General features: G+C 41.7%; 4 protein-coding genes across 4 annotated transcripts; 1 reads left to right on the forward strand and 3 right to left on the reverse strand.

The window, feature by feature from the left end:
* Positions 1-28: 28 nt before the first annotated feature.
* BDB00DRAFT_804308 (uncharacterized protein) lies at positions 29-2,124 on the reverse strand. Its single transcript, XM_053122099.1, has 4 exons — positions 1,427-2,124; positions 1,302-1,350; positions 784-1,166; positions 29-671 (listed from the first exon to the last, which is right to left on the reverse strand). The coding sequence occupies exons 1-4, from the start codon at positions 1,953-1,955 to the stop codon at positions 301-303; spliced, it is 1,332 nt and encodes a 443-aa protein (XP_052983659.1). The 5' UTR covers positions 1,956-2,124; the 3' UTR covers positions 29-300.
* A 1,941-nt stretch (positions 2,125-4,065) lies between these two features.
* On the reverse strand, positions 4,066-6,870 carry BDB00DRAFT_804313 (major facilitator superfamily domain-containing protein). Its single transcript, XM_053122100.1, has 8 exons — positions 6,378-6,870; positions 6,248-6,272; positions 5,884-6,167; positions 5,702-5,779; positions 5,319-5,636; positions 4,809-5,137; positions 4,628-4,711; positions 4,066-4,535 (listed from the first exon to the last, which is right to left on the reverse strand). Exons 1-8 carry the CDS (start codon positions 6,707-6,709, stop codon positions 4,342-4,344), a joined length of 1,644 nt encoding a protein of 547 aa, XP_052983660.1. The 5' UTR covers positions 6,710-6,870; the 3' UTR covers positions 4,066-4,341.
* A 2,280-nt stretch (positions 6,871-9,150) lies between these two features.
* On the forward strand, positions 9,151-10,572 carry BDB00DRAFT_804318 (ClpP/crotonase-like domain-containing protein). The gene is made up of 5 exons (XM_053122101.1): positions 9,151-9,485; positions 9,572-9,758; positions 9,856-9,930; positions 10,052-10,256; positions 10,340-10,572. Exons 1-5 carry the CDS (start codon positions 9,315-9,317, stop codon positions 10,551-10,553), a joined length of 852 nt encoding a protein of 283 aa, XP_052983661.1. The 5' UTR covers positions 9,151-9,314; the 3' UTR covers positions 10,554-10,572.
* On the reverse strand, positions 10,573-11,326 carry BDB00DRAFT_925903 (uncharacterized protein). Its single transcript, XM_053128822.1, has 3 exons — positions 11,055-11,326; positions 10,876-10,968; positions 10,573-10,762 (listed from the first exon to the last, which is right to left on the reverse strand). Exons 1-3 carry the CDS (start codon positions 11,139-11,141, stop codon positions 10,700-10,702), a joined length of 243 nt encoding a protein of 80 aa, XP_052983662.1. The 5' UTR covers positions 11,142-11,326; the 3' UTR covers positions 10,573-10,699.
* Between the last annotated feature and the right edge of the window lie 754 nt (positions 11,327-12,080).

Consider the following 12,080-nt stretch of genomic DNA (forward strand, 5'->3'; position numbering starts at 1 on the left):
TTTGCATCATCAACGCGCTTACACAAACATTGCGGTAAACTTTTTTTTTTCGTTAAACAAATGGGGGTATTACTAGCAAAAAGGAAAAACAACAAAAAAAAATGAAAAAATAGAAGTCAAAGCCATACAATGAGGGAATAGTGCAGCAATAAAAAACAGAAGGGAGTAGGAGGGTGGAGGGTGAAAATAGGCGTGATAAGTAGGTAGGTAGGTAGGCAGGCAGGTACGTTTGTTAAAGATAATGATACTAAGCAAGAAAATGGGTGTGATGAACAGAGGCAAATAGTATGTTCGTTCTTCTTACCAGATCCAAGACATTCTGGATTTGGCTGGGGATGATGGAGAGCAGTAATCTGATTCAGAAGAGGCAGTAGCTTGGACCGGCTCATCGTCTTGCTTATCGAGATATTCCAGACTGGATTGTGGAGCCATCATGACGGGGTCTCGGAAACCGGGTGTTTCCTTGTAAGCCACAGCCGCCTTGAGTGCCGCCGCGATAAGCATGTACAGAGCTTCGGAAGCGAATTCGTGCAATCGGTATTGCTCGTCGGCCTTGAGAAACAGTTTGACGCATTCGACGCTCAGGCTTTGTGCCTTCTGTGCAATGTGGTATTGTCCATCGATCCAGAACAGTATTTGAACGAGGTAGCCAAACATAAAATAGGCAATGTCTACACACGACCACAACGCCAGTTAGTTCCTTTTACATGTTAACATAACGGGCTTAGTCTGCCCTTTTTCTTCCCCAAAAAAAAAGTTAATATGCAAAAAGATGGAGTGTACCTGGCAAAGGCGACTGTTTGATCAGAATGGCACATGCAACAGTTGCATTGATAAGGAATTGACCAAACTGCTTGAACCGCTCAACTGGATCGGAAGGCGAGGCGACACCGTTGGCGTGGTGTTGCAGTAACGACGATGATTCAGCTTGATTGACATTGCTGCTGCTTGTATTGTTGTTACTGTAGTATACCCGGCTGCTGGCAATCGTTGTGATGGTCCCAAGTGTCGTGGTGATCCGAGACAAGCCTAGCGAATCCAAAATCGACCGCCTTTTTTGTTGCGGTTGTGTATCATCGTCCACTAAATCATCTTCTAGGAACTGTTGCAGTCGTTTTTGCCGATGTTGGCTGGCGATATTAAGAATTCCCACTCGTTCCTCAACACTGCGGTTGGTGTGTTATATCAAAAGAAATAAACAAATAAAGATAAGTCTCTTGTGCCGAACTTATGAAAACGGAAGGAGGCGGGGTGTTGTCCGGGCTGGTTTGGTTGGTATTGCAAAAGAAGCTGGACCTTACCTTGTCAACTTCTCTCGTAGAGCAAACTTGGTTTTTGGGTCTGTTTTATCTAGCAAGGCACACACAACAGCTTATTAGTCTACCACTCCAATAGCCTTCAGTTTACAAACATACAGAAAACTCACTTGGCAAAGCCATGAGGATTTTATCAATGCCTGATAGATAGATGTCGAGCGCAACAGTCATGTTGCCATCCTCATACTCATCCGCAGCAATGGCGACTAGCTTCATGCCCTGCGAGATGCTCCGACGATCCAACATCTCGGGTGGTTGTGCAGACAAGGCGGCAGCATCGTCTCTGATTTTATCGGCTAGAACAGACATTTCGGATGTCCAGGACGTTGACGGGGTAGGCACCGGACTGGATGTTCTGTAGTCATAGGGTGGTGGTGGATGATTGGAGGAGGATGTGCCAGTGCTGCTGCTACCACTACCCATCATGGCGTTGCTGTTACTACTGTATTCCGTGCTTCGATTCACACGTGGATGGATGCCAGCAGCCACGCTGGGATTGCTGTTGTTCTGTTGTGAGTAGTAGACGGCAGGTGATGATGCATTGAGTGGCAGGCGCGATAATGATGAAGATGCTGTAGAGGTGTTGGGTGTGTGTGATCGCCGTTTACTGTTGGCTTTGGAAGATCCTAGGAAGGGCATAGCTTATAATGTGCTTAGATGTTGTTGTTGTTTGACAATAAGATACGGGGATCTAGGTAGACAGCGCTGGTACTAGTAATGACAGGAGCAAGACCAGGAAGAGAAAGTAGAAGAAGAAAGAGGAGAGGCTACAATGATAAAGAGGAAGAGGAAGAGAAGGGAGCCTGGGTCAAAGCGGTTGTTCATTTCAATTTTGATTTTTTTATGTTTCTTTACAATTCACATGTGAATCGAGTGGAAGGACAAATTTGAACCCAACCCACCTTGGTCGCTCTGTTGTTCCGGACTTACAAAGTGCGCACACACGCCGTAACACACGTAACACAAAAAAACCAGCACCACTGCCATCATCGATTGAAGCAGAAAAGAAGCTATCACTTTGTTTTGTTTACTTTCTTCTTCCGTTATTTCTTATCGTCCATGCACGCACTACAAGCAACCGCATGTGTGTCACTTGCTAGTTGGTTATTGTATGAAACCAGCAAACAGATAAGTACAGATCACTAGATAGATCAACTCATGCATAGAATAGTAGATTATTCTTACAACATTTCGCCATGTGAGTTGCTGCTGTGTGTACAATTAGGAAATAAATCAAACAGAGAGATAGGCTCCGATGACAAGAATAGCCTTCACCGTATTCCATAAGCGACTGCGCACTGATCAGTCAAATCCTCATGCACTGGTGATTTTCTCCCTTTTAAATCGGATAATCCGGCACTTGATTCAATGTGACTTGAAAACAGTTACCTCGTTACTAAAAAATTTGTTCACTTCTTACTACTAACTTTAACAACAAGGCTCTCTCTCTCTCTCAACCTCTATTCGTAGAACATGGATCGATGACATGTTAAATACACGTTGTAGCTTGTTGAAAGTCGCCGAGTCTACATGTTTCTGATGTGTTATCATCATAAGCATGACCTGTATTTATATCGGCGTTTCTTTTTTCATATGTCTCTCAAATCCTAACCCAGTTGATAGCGCTCTTACTTGATTGGTAGTAAGCTTTAGTGGGCTAGTATATGGCACATCATCTCTATAAAAATGTACAACTCTATCCCTTTAGAGTATTGAATTCACTTTTAAGAACAGAGTATGTATATATACTGAAGGCAGCATCATGGTTGTAAAGATAATGATTATGTTAAGCTTTTTTTATTGTTCACATGGGAAGCAATAACTATGATGACCCAAACTGACGGATAACAACAAAATTGACTTTGTTTGGGTTGCCACGAGTATCAACAATAACTCAGCGCAAAGTGACGGGTGCTCGTGTCAAGTGATGTTCGACTAGGACAGAAGCATTCTTTTTAGGAATAGTCAAAATAAAAATTTCAAAATATGATGCTTCTTATACCATAGTCGCTACGATTTTCTAAAACACGCAATAATACGAAGAGCATAACAGCTTCAGAGCAGGAAACTAGTCAGGAAGCGATTTGAACAACTTTCACCACTGTGTTTATCGCCTTGTGTGAAATGTTAGTCAATGCTGGATAATCTGGCGCAGCCAAAAGGGTCGTTGGATGAAGCAAAATACCAGTAGTAAAGACCTCTTCTTTGAGCTCCATAATCATTTACAGGCCAGGGCTTATGTAGCATGTCCTCGAGAATTCGCAGGTTATGATATCATCACGCCGATGATTAGAGTACTGTCATCCATCTACCATATAAGTAAACGGCAGTAGATCGTCAAGTTTTTTGTATTAACGGTTTCGTACGATTATATCCGTCTTAAACATCGTAAACATAGGGAGATATGAAAAGGCTGATAATGCTTTCCAAACAAGACGTGACTTTGTCTGGTTGGTCATTATCGCATATGGTCGTCGCTAGGGGTGTCGACAAAAAAATAGTTTCATTTGGCAGAGTGGCCAACAAAGCATACTGTAAAAAAAGAAGGGTGCAGATCGGGGTGGAAGAGCGTGAAACCTAGATACACCATCCATTTGAAAACTTATACATACAGTGCTCTACAATGTAGAGTTCCCCTCTACAACCTTCATCTTGAGATAAAGGCTCAATAGCATTTCTTTTACATAATGGCTTAGTATGCATGACTAAGTAACATCTTACAGAAAAAATTACATATACATTTGATTACCATCAAAGTAGTATACTGGAAGTTTTTTAAAACTGCAATAAATTACAAGGTTAAAGTGTGCTTTTTCTTTCCAAGTATGTTGTTAGAGTATATTTACAAATATGCGTGTAGTAGTAGTAGTAGTAGGATGCAAAAGAGATAATACAATGAGAATGAGAATGTAGTAGCAGAAGTGTATAGATGCGGAAAAGGTGGATTGTTTGATTTTCTATCGGCTGTAGTTGTGTAGAAGGTTGTAATGATAATGATGTATGCTTTTTATGAAGTCAGTCTACATTATAGGCCTGCTTCCTTTCTCTTTTGGGCCCATTTCTTGCCATAAATGCGAATAGCAACCATGTTGGCCGAAATTAAAAGCATGGCAGCACCACAAATAGTATAAAGAATACCAGTGCCTAATGCGCGTTGGATATCGGAAGCAATGAGTGAGCCAATACCAGCCATAATGTAACGTACAAAATTATTGCAAGCTAAAATATAGTAATGTGGTCATGTAATAGAGGCAGAATCTCAGTTAGTGGTTGTCGTTTTGACTGTAGCCTGATACGATAGTTTTACTTACCAGTGACTGCAGCGCCTTGTTTCGAGAAGCAATCTACGAGGTAGGCAGAGACCGTAACATTGGGTATCATAAGAGCAAGACCAACTGCATAATAAGGAGAGTTAATTGTTAGTATATTTATGTCCATTTCCATATAAATGATACTTGATATAAAATCATGAAAGTAGTTATTAACATTTACCAAAGAACAAGCATACTAGACCGACGCCATAGTGGACATTCTTTTCTATGCACCAGCCAAAAGCAATGAATGCAAATAGCTGCAGTACCAGAGAGCCATAAAAAACCGGGCCACCAAGACGCATTTCAGCACGTATTTCTTCGGTGCTTTTAACTTTTTTCACGCGCTTCTTGTACGTCGTATCTGAAAATTTGCCACCGGCAAGGCCACCGATAATCGCTCCAGCTGCCATGGGGAGATAACACAATCCAACTGTGCCAGAGTCGAGGCCATATTGGTTTGTATAAATTCGAGTGAAATTCGTATTGATGAGGTAATATACAAGGAAGCTGTATATCAAGAAGTATAAGGAATCGTCGGCGGTGGATTACAGTTATGAGCGTGAGCAAAATAAGACCTTTTGAATGACGTAATGACCGTATGATGATCATCATTGATCGTGATGATGATGTTTGTGTGTGTGATGATCGAACCACTATTATGAATCGGATAGAAAAAAAAATTACTTACAGAATTCCTACGAAAGATATGGCAAGCATTATGTTTGGGAAACGGAATAGCTGAAGTGGTCCTAAAAGTGCACCGAAGTTCGTCTTCGTTTTTATGGTCTTTGACGTGGCGTTCTTTTCTGGCGGGGTGGATGGACCTTGCTGCTGTTTCTCTTGGATGTCTTGCTCTTTTTGTTGAAAAAGCGCTTTATCAGACGGTCTCCATGTCTCTGGCAAGACCAAGAGAATACCAACCCAGATACAAAACGCGAAAATGGCCAAGAACCAAAAGTTGCTTCTCCAACCGAGTCCTTCATTAAGGTAGCCGCCAATGATTGGGCTGGTGAAGGTTATAGTGTAAGCCATGATTGCCTTTGAAATGGTACTATGTTCACTAATACTTACGCAATAGCAGGGCCTAATAATGGACCAGATGTATAATAGGCAAATGCACGTCCTCGTTGATGTGGCTCAAAGATATCGCTGGAGAAAGAATAATATATATAGAAGATCAACGCGTCAGGAGATAAACCAGCAGCAAACGTTAGTCGACGACAAGGTAAAGCTTATGTTAAAAGACCAATTACCTTATTGTACCAGCGCCCATCGACATTACTGAAGAGGAGCCAATCGCACTGATGGCTCTGAAAGCAATGAACATACCAATATTAACAGATACAGCGCAGCATATACTGCCAATGACTGAGATGAAAAACGATGCAAGGTAAATGGGTCGGCGTCCATATCGGTCGCCTAGCATTGACCAAGGGAGAGGAAAGAATGCAGTGACAAATGTAAAGACAGAGAGTGATGCGTTCATAGAAGTGTCTGTGGTGTTGAGCGCAACTTGCATGTCAACAATGGCTGGATACTGTTATGTTGGTATGAAAAAAAAGATGTACACGTTAGATCAACGGCGATCATTATATAACAACTAAATGAAATACTTGCATAAATCGTGGTAGCGACAGGTGAACTATTCATGTATACACATCATGGGGCGGATTGTTCGTAAGTTTCACAAAGAAGAAAAAACCCTCCACTTGAATCATGATTTAAGAAAAAGTGATAGCGAACGTACATGGTTCCAGCGACCGCTACAACGAGCAAGATCATCGATTTTTTGACCATCGGATAATCTCTCGGATCAAGAATTTGTTCCTTTTTGCCTATGCTAAGTAGATCTTTGGTGTACCATGGTCGGTCCGTCGTCGTGAGCGGCGGCTCCTTAACAGTTGCTGTTACTTCAGAATCTGCACGTCGTAGTGGTAATCGCTTAGGCTCGCCTTCATGCACAGTTTGGGCGTCGTCATCGTCGTCGTCGTGATCGTTCGTGCGTCTTGCATAATTTGCAATTTCGGGGGTCGGCGCTATGGTAATTGTTGTATGCTGCTGCTGCTTATGTTCCTGCATTCGTTAAAGCTTATTGTTTTTGGTGACCACTTTGCCAACGATGATATTGGCTGGTATATGAAGAATGGAGCAGGAAAAAAAAGAAAGAAAAAGAAGTTTGATCGGAAATAAACTTGCTATAATCACTTGCAAGAAAACTTTTCGGGTTGGGTGCTTTATATAAATCCTGGTACCTGTGGCGTTTTAGATCAAGCGAAATCCTTTTTCCGAACCGTATACTTTGAGGGCGGGGTCGATTTTCTTGATCTGGTAGATATATAACAATTGTTGGAAACAACAACACAAAGGAAAAATATTTTCCCTCCTTCCTATCTATTAATGCTAATAGGAATTTATTATATGGCTAAGGCTCATTCCAAAAACGCATCATTTTTTACAGTATGTTATTCCGGTACTTGATCTGAACGATCTCCTTTTTTTACCGTCTTTAATCTTACTGAAAAGCGCATGTTCACGATATTCCAAGACGTCCAGCACTTCTCGGCCGCCGAAAAGCGGACAGCGAATTTTATTATGCGTCTGTGTAACAAAGCTTAGATAATAAGTTTCAGCTTGAAGAGGTTTGCCAAGGAGGTGAGTTATACGTAACTTGGCGTAAGTATCTATGATAGCTAGCAAATCGTAGGCACTAGTTGTAGCTAAAGAAACACATTACAGCTTCAAAATCTATCAGTATATGCTCGGGATAACTAATTACGCAGCGTACGTCAATATGTATATATACGAGAGAAGTTGGTTGTCTAGTACGATGAAGATTTCGTCGGAACCATGTTTTTCCTTCTTGCATTCTAGTCTCGGGCGGAACAGGCCATTCCGCGCCAACAAAATATGAGAGTCTTGCTGTCAATGGTAGAACCATTACGCAGAAGCAAAACTCTATTACATTTGGGTCCACTATTTCTCAGGTAACTTAGACAGAGCGTGTGGAAAGTAAAACTTTCGCTTGGCTCGCTTCCGAACTTTCGATACAACAGGCACATAAGCTTCGTCTTTCTTTAATGAGCGTAAATATTTATCTGTCTATATTCCGTTTCGTGGAGTTGTATAACTATATAAATCGCTATTCTCAACCGTTTTTCCTTGCTGCCCAGTCAGGGCTGTTTTAGACCGGCAAAAACTTTCAGATGTGACGCGAGCAAATATGTCCCTTAGAACGCAGTGCTCAGTCTTTCGTAACTATTAAACAAGATCGGACAGCAGTATACAACGCACGAATTATAATGGTGTGGTAAATGGGTCAAGAGATTGCTACCAGGACTTTTTATGTGTAGCAAAGTGGCTAATAAGTAGTATGACTTGTGCTCATCCACAATATGTCAATATCAACAGATTGAGTGCCATATTTTACTTTCTGGGACTGGGAAAGCAATGGTTCCATGCTTACACACGGATTTGTGGATGCAATTAGAAAACACTACCTTCGATCAGGTTGGTACAATATATCATATTGTATGAAAGAACGCCCTTTCGATGTTGTATGTAGAAATTACAGAAGTTATTATGTAAGCAAAAGGATACATATAATTTTGTGGAGCTTGATAATAGAGAAAACCAATACGCACGGCATCATTCTTAATACCGCTTTTATGGTGTTTGATGCTTTACTGTATTAGATGAAAAGTATGCATGACGAAGCAAGTGATTGTTCTGCCTGCTTTACATATTGTGTTGAGATTCACCAGTGCAGTTGTGAGAAATAGAATCTCATTATTGTTCCTAGCATTTAACGATCGTACGGTAAGGACGCTAATAAGCATATTATTCAATAAACGGGGGGAATGATTCCAGTAATTCGGTATATATAAGTTTACCAATAACGGCAAGCTTTTTACTATTGTATTTTGCACGAGCTGGAATTATTAAGCTGTCATAGTAAGACCCGTACCGGTTTCCATTCGCATGCATGCTTTATCTGGTTCTGTTTATCCTACGCATGCCCTCAGTACATACTACGCTGGAATAACAGGCATGAGCAATCCCTACTGAGGCTTCTCTCCTTCTCTCCTAGTGTTTTTCAGAAGTATGTTTATACATAATCAGCGGGTGACGAGAGAAAAAGGACGCTGTGTCTTTCATAATAACTAAATTGCAACGGGGACGTGAAGCCTTTTTAGACATCTCCAAATAATGAAGAGCCTGGCGAGGGAAGCATATTAATGGGGTTGGAGAAGGCAGTAAACGGCAATAGAACGTCTCCTGTAATGCCCTAAAGCTGGTTTATTGGGAAACAAAGGTTATGCGTGCTCGCTTTTTACTGCAGATTCTACACCTGTGTGCAGGATCCTATGTCACTGAGGCATTATGATGCTGTTCACTGGGAGTACAATAATTGAAATTGACCTACAGTCGTAGCATGTCATGACAGATGATGGACCGGAAAAGCACTGTTGTCATATGCGATATCTTGTATCAATCAGTGCGGCCCGTTCGCCTTGGTTGAATTTATATTGGGGCTGTGTATAATGTCAGCGAAAAAAGTGTCGTGGGGAAATCAAATCGCCTTAGTAAGGTGTGAACACCGAGTTTAAAAAAAAAGAACCACGATGGTTGCATAATCCAGCTTTACGACCTTTTAACTTCTCTTTTGTTACATACCCTGCACAAAATGCAATTACCTTCAACTCAATTCTTGTTACTGTCCATTCCAGAGCCTCATGTGCTCCTCATCACAATCAACCGTCCTAAACAGTTCAACGCTTTGAATCCCGAAGCCAACTTTGAAATGTCCAAAGTGCTTGACTGGGCAGAGGATACTGACGATATCTGGTGCATCATTGTAAAAGCCCCTCTCCTTGCTTTTTTTGAAACTGCCCGCTTTGTATATGAGACATACTCGTGTGTATTGATGTATTGGAAACTTAGATTACAGGTACGGGCGGCAAAGCTTTCTGTGCAGGCATGGATCTTGTCAACTGGAACAAGGACCGAAGCAGCGGTAACAACAATCAAGGCAGTGGTGAAACTATGCCTCCTACAGGCTTTGGTGGTTTGAGCAACCGTGGATTGGCTCGAAAGCCTGTCATTGCTGCTGTAGACGGCTATGCACTTGGTAAGTTCTTGTGCAATACCGCCATGGTAATAACACGCGCGCGTGTGTGTGTTTTCCCGGAAGCTGTATTAGCCCTATTAAAACGTGGCTCTCATAGGTGGAGGCACTGAGATGGTGCTGGCATGCAACATCGTTGTTGCTACCAAAAAGTCTAAATTCGGTTTGCCTGAAGGTAATAAGCGTCGCATGAATATTCGAGTGTGAAATTCCACAAAAACAATAACACGAGATCTTTATGCCCCACCCCACTCCCCCCAAAACAACAAACTTCCAAATCCCCCAAACCCTCATAGTGAAGCGAGGTGTGACAATTGCTGCAGGTGGTTTGGCACGACTGGCACGTGCTGTCAGCTATCAGGTTGTGAGCGAAATTGCCTTGACAGGTCGTCACATTACTGCCGATGAATTCAAGAAGTACGATCTCTGTAACGAAGTCGTCGAAGACGGTACTGACATTGTCCAAGCTGCACTTGGTTGGGCCAGAAAGATCGTTTCAAAGTAAGTATATCGCCCCCGTTTCTTTGTATGATCCGCCAAACGTGTTCTTCGGTGCTAATCCGTTTGATTTCCCATTCAAATAGCTCGCCAGATGCTGTGTTTATCACAAAGTTCGGTATCATGTTGGCAATGGAACGTGCATCGATGGAGCAATCTACGAACGAATGGATGGCTTCGGAGGAAGCTGTTGCTTGGCGCAATGGTGAGAATCTAGCTGAAGGTCTGGCTGCATTTGCGTCGAAACGAGCTCCCAACTGGAAAAATCCAGCTCCTCTTACAAAGAAGAGCAAGTTGTAAATACCAAATACAAAATAATTATTACTGTTGTTTTGTTCTTGTGCGTACGTCTTTTTATGAAGAAACAGAGTCTATTATGCATTCCTTTGTATATAGTGCAATATGGTTGTTGATGATGGCAATGATGACGATGTGTAGTAATAAGTCTAAAAGCTTCCACGGCGTTGTAAATGCTCACGTGCGGATGTACGAAAGGGGTATCCTGCGCTCTAGTAAAAAAAGAAGTAGTAGCAACGCGTGTACACGTGTGTGTACGTTAGATCAAGAACAAAGGCCAGCGTTATATTTTCGCCAAGAAGGGGAGAAGGAAACTTTTGCTTACACGTTGTGCCTCAACTTCTGCGATTCGTTCCAATGGAATAAAGATGACCAAGTAGGATACACCAATTGCGGCCAAAATGTACAAAGCTGCTTTCTACAGTAATATCGTAGTTCGTCATGAGTTGGTTTTCAGTTTTAAAAAATTGAGTAATGAAGTTCCTCATTAAAAAAAGCACATACCTCTTCAAGCAAAAGATTAAAAAGGCCTAACGATGCAGTCAAATAACCCAGCCAAAAGGCTAGGATAACCCCGGCGAGTATGCGCATACGCTTTATATGGGATGAATCACTGCCAAGTTGGACATTCAGACCCGATCAGGTTTACCGATGAGGAAGAAAAAAGAAGAGAAAGGGTCTGCCTTAGTTCGTCTGGACCAACCATCTTATCGAAGGCAACTGGTGTCACGGCAGACGGAGAATGATTTCATTTATTTTGCTATGCAGACTGGAAGCTCCAGCTCTATTAATGATAACTTAAATAGCTGCCATATATCGGTGGGCCTAAAGCTAATAAAAAAAACCAAACAACGATAGTCTGCAGTTAAGAGAGGATCTCTGCACTAATAAATGCTCTCAATCTAGTTAGTGAAATAGCAACTTTTCGCTGTTGTTATTGTACCATCGTTGCAGTTCATGGATACGGCACGACAAAGTAGTGTAATACTAGAGCAATGGACTATAGATATGTACAAGAGGCTTTATATTGGGGCCTAAATATAAAACAGCTTCTACATGTGAGCGATTTCTTACGGTAATATATGCAGCGGTTTTATCTTGACTATAATTTACTATGTAATTTCAACTATCCAAGGAGATGTACTGTACTGTCGTTCACTCAATATACTGGTTTGTCCCACTCGATGATTGCACACACAAGGAGAAGGAAGCATATTATAAAAAAATTGTCGAGTGAAAAGGATCGGTAAAAGCGAAAAAATAGCGGTGAATATGTGTAGTAGCTAGCGAGTCACTTCTCCTTTCTTGAACAGTTCAGAATATCAATCACACCGTTGGAAGCTGGATGCCTTGGTGAATCTCCTTTTATCTTCTCTATTCAACTTGATATTTTTTTAACCCTTTACATACTGACAAGCTGTTGTTATTAGAAGTTCGCTATCAAGTGGACACATGCGTCATGGCTCCACCAAGATTAAGGCTGCACTACGCTTGTAGTCGCGAGTATCTCACTTCGAGTGTATGTCCGTA

This window comes from Zychaea mexicana, assembly GCF_025766255.1.
Source record: "Zychaea mexicana strain RSA 1403 chromosome Unknown BDB00scaffold_9, whole genome shotgun sequence".
In the NCBI taxonomy this organism is placed as follows: Eukaryota; Fungi; Mucoromycota; class Mucoromycetes; order Mucorales; family Lichtheimiaceae; genus Zychaea; species Zychaea mexicana.

What these genes read in the sequence shown, in the direction of transcription:
- BDB00DRAFT_804308 (XM_053122099.1), bottom strand. Translation starts at nt 1,955, where the DNA reads ATGCCCTTCCTAGGATCTTCCAAAGCCAACAGTAAACGGCGATCACAC. An exon ending in CTACGAGAGAAGTTGACAAG is followed by an intron (nt 1,167 to 1,301) that starts GTAAGGTCCAGC and finishes CACCAACCGCAG; the next exon opens with TGTTGAGGAACGAGTGGGAA. An exon ending in CAAACAGTCGCCTTTGCCAG is followed by an intron (nt 672 to 783) that starts GTACACTCCATC and finishes GGTCGTGTGTAG; the next exon opens with ACATTGCCTATTTTATGTTT.
- BDB00DRAFT_804313 (XM_053122100.1), bottom strand. Translation starts at nt 6,709, where the DNA reads ATGCAGGAACATAAGCAGCAGCAGCATACAACAATTACCATAGCGCCG. An exon ending in CTGTCGCTACCACGATTTAT is followed by an intron (nt 6,168 to 6,247) that starts GCAAGTATTTCA and finishes CCAACATAACAG; the next exon opens with TATCCAGCCATTGTTGACAT. An exon ending in TCTAGTATGCTTGTTCTTTG is followed by an intron (nt 4,712 to 4,808) that starts GTAAATGTTAAT and finishes CTTATTATGCAG; the next exon opens with TTGGTCTTGCTCTTATGATA.
- BDB00DRAFT_804318 (XM_053122101.1), top strand. Translation starts at nt 9,315, where the DNA reads ATGCAATTACCTTCAACTCAATTCTTGTTACTGTCCATTCCAGAGCCT. An exon ending in ACGATATCTGGTGCATCATT is followed by an intron (nt 9,486 to 9,571) that starts GTAAAAGCCCCT and finishes TTGGAAACTTAG; the next exon opens with ATTACAGGTACGGGCGGCAA. An exon ending in GCCAGAAAGATCGTTTCAAA is followed by an intron (nt 10,257 to 10,339) that starts GTAAGTATATCG and finishes CCATTCAAATAG; the next exon opens with CTCGCCAGATGCTGTGTTTA.
- BDB00DRAFT_925903 (XM_053128822.1), bottom strand. Translation starts at nt 11,141, where the DNA reads ATGCGCATACTCGCCGGGGTTATCCTAGCCTTTTGGCTGGGTTATTTG. An exon ending in TTAATCTTTTGCTTGAAGAG is followed by an intron (nt 10,969 to 11,054) that starts GTATGTGCTTTT and finishes ATATTACTGTAG; the next exon opens with AAAGCAGCTTTGTACATTTT. An exon ending in CAGAAGTTGAGGCACAACGT is followed by an intron (nt 10,763 to 10,875) that starts GTAAGCAAAAGT and finishes TTTTTTTACTAG; the next exon opens with AGCGCAGGATACCCCTTTCG.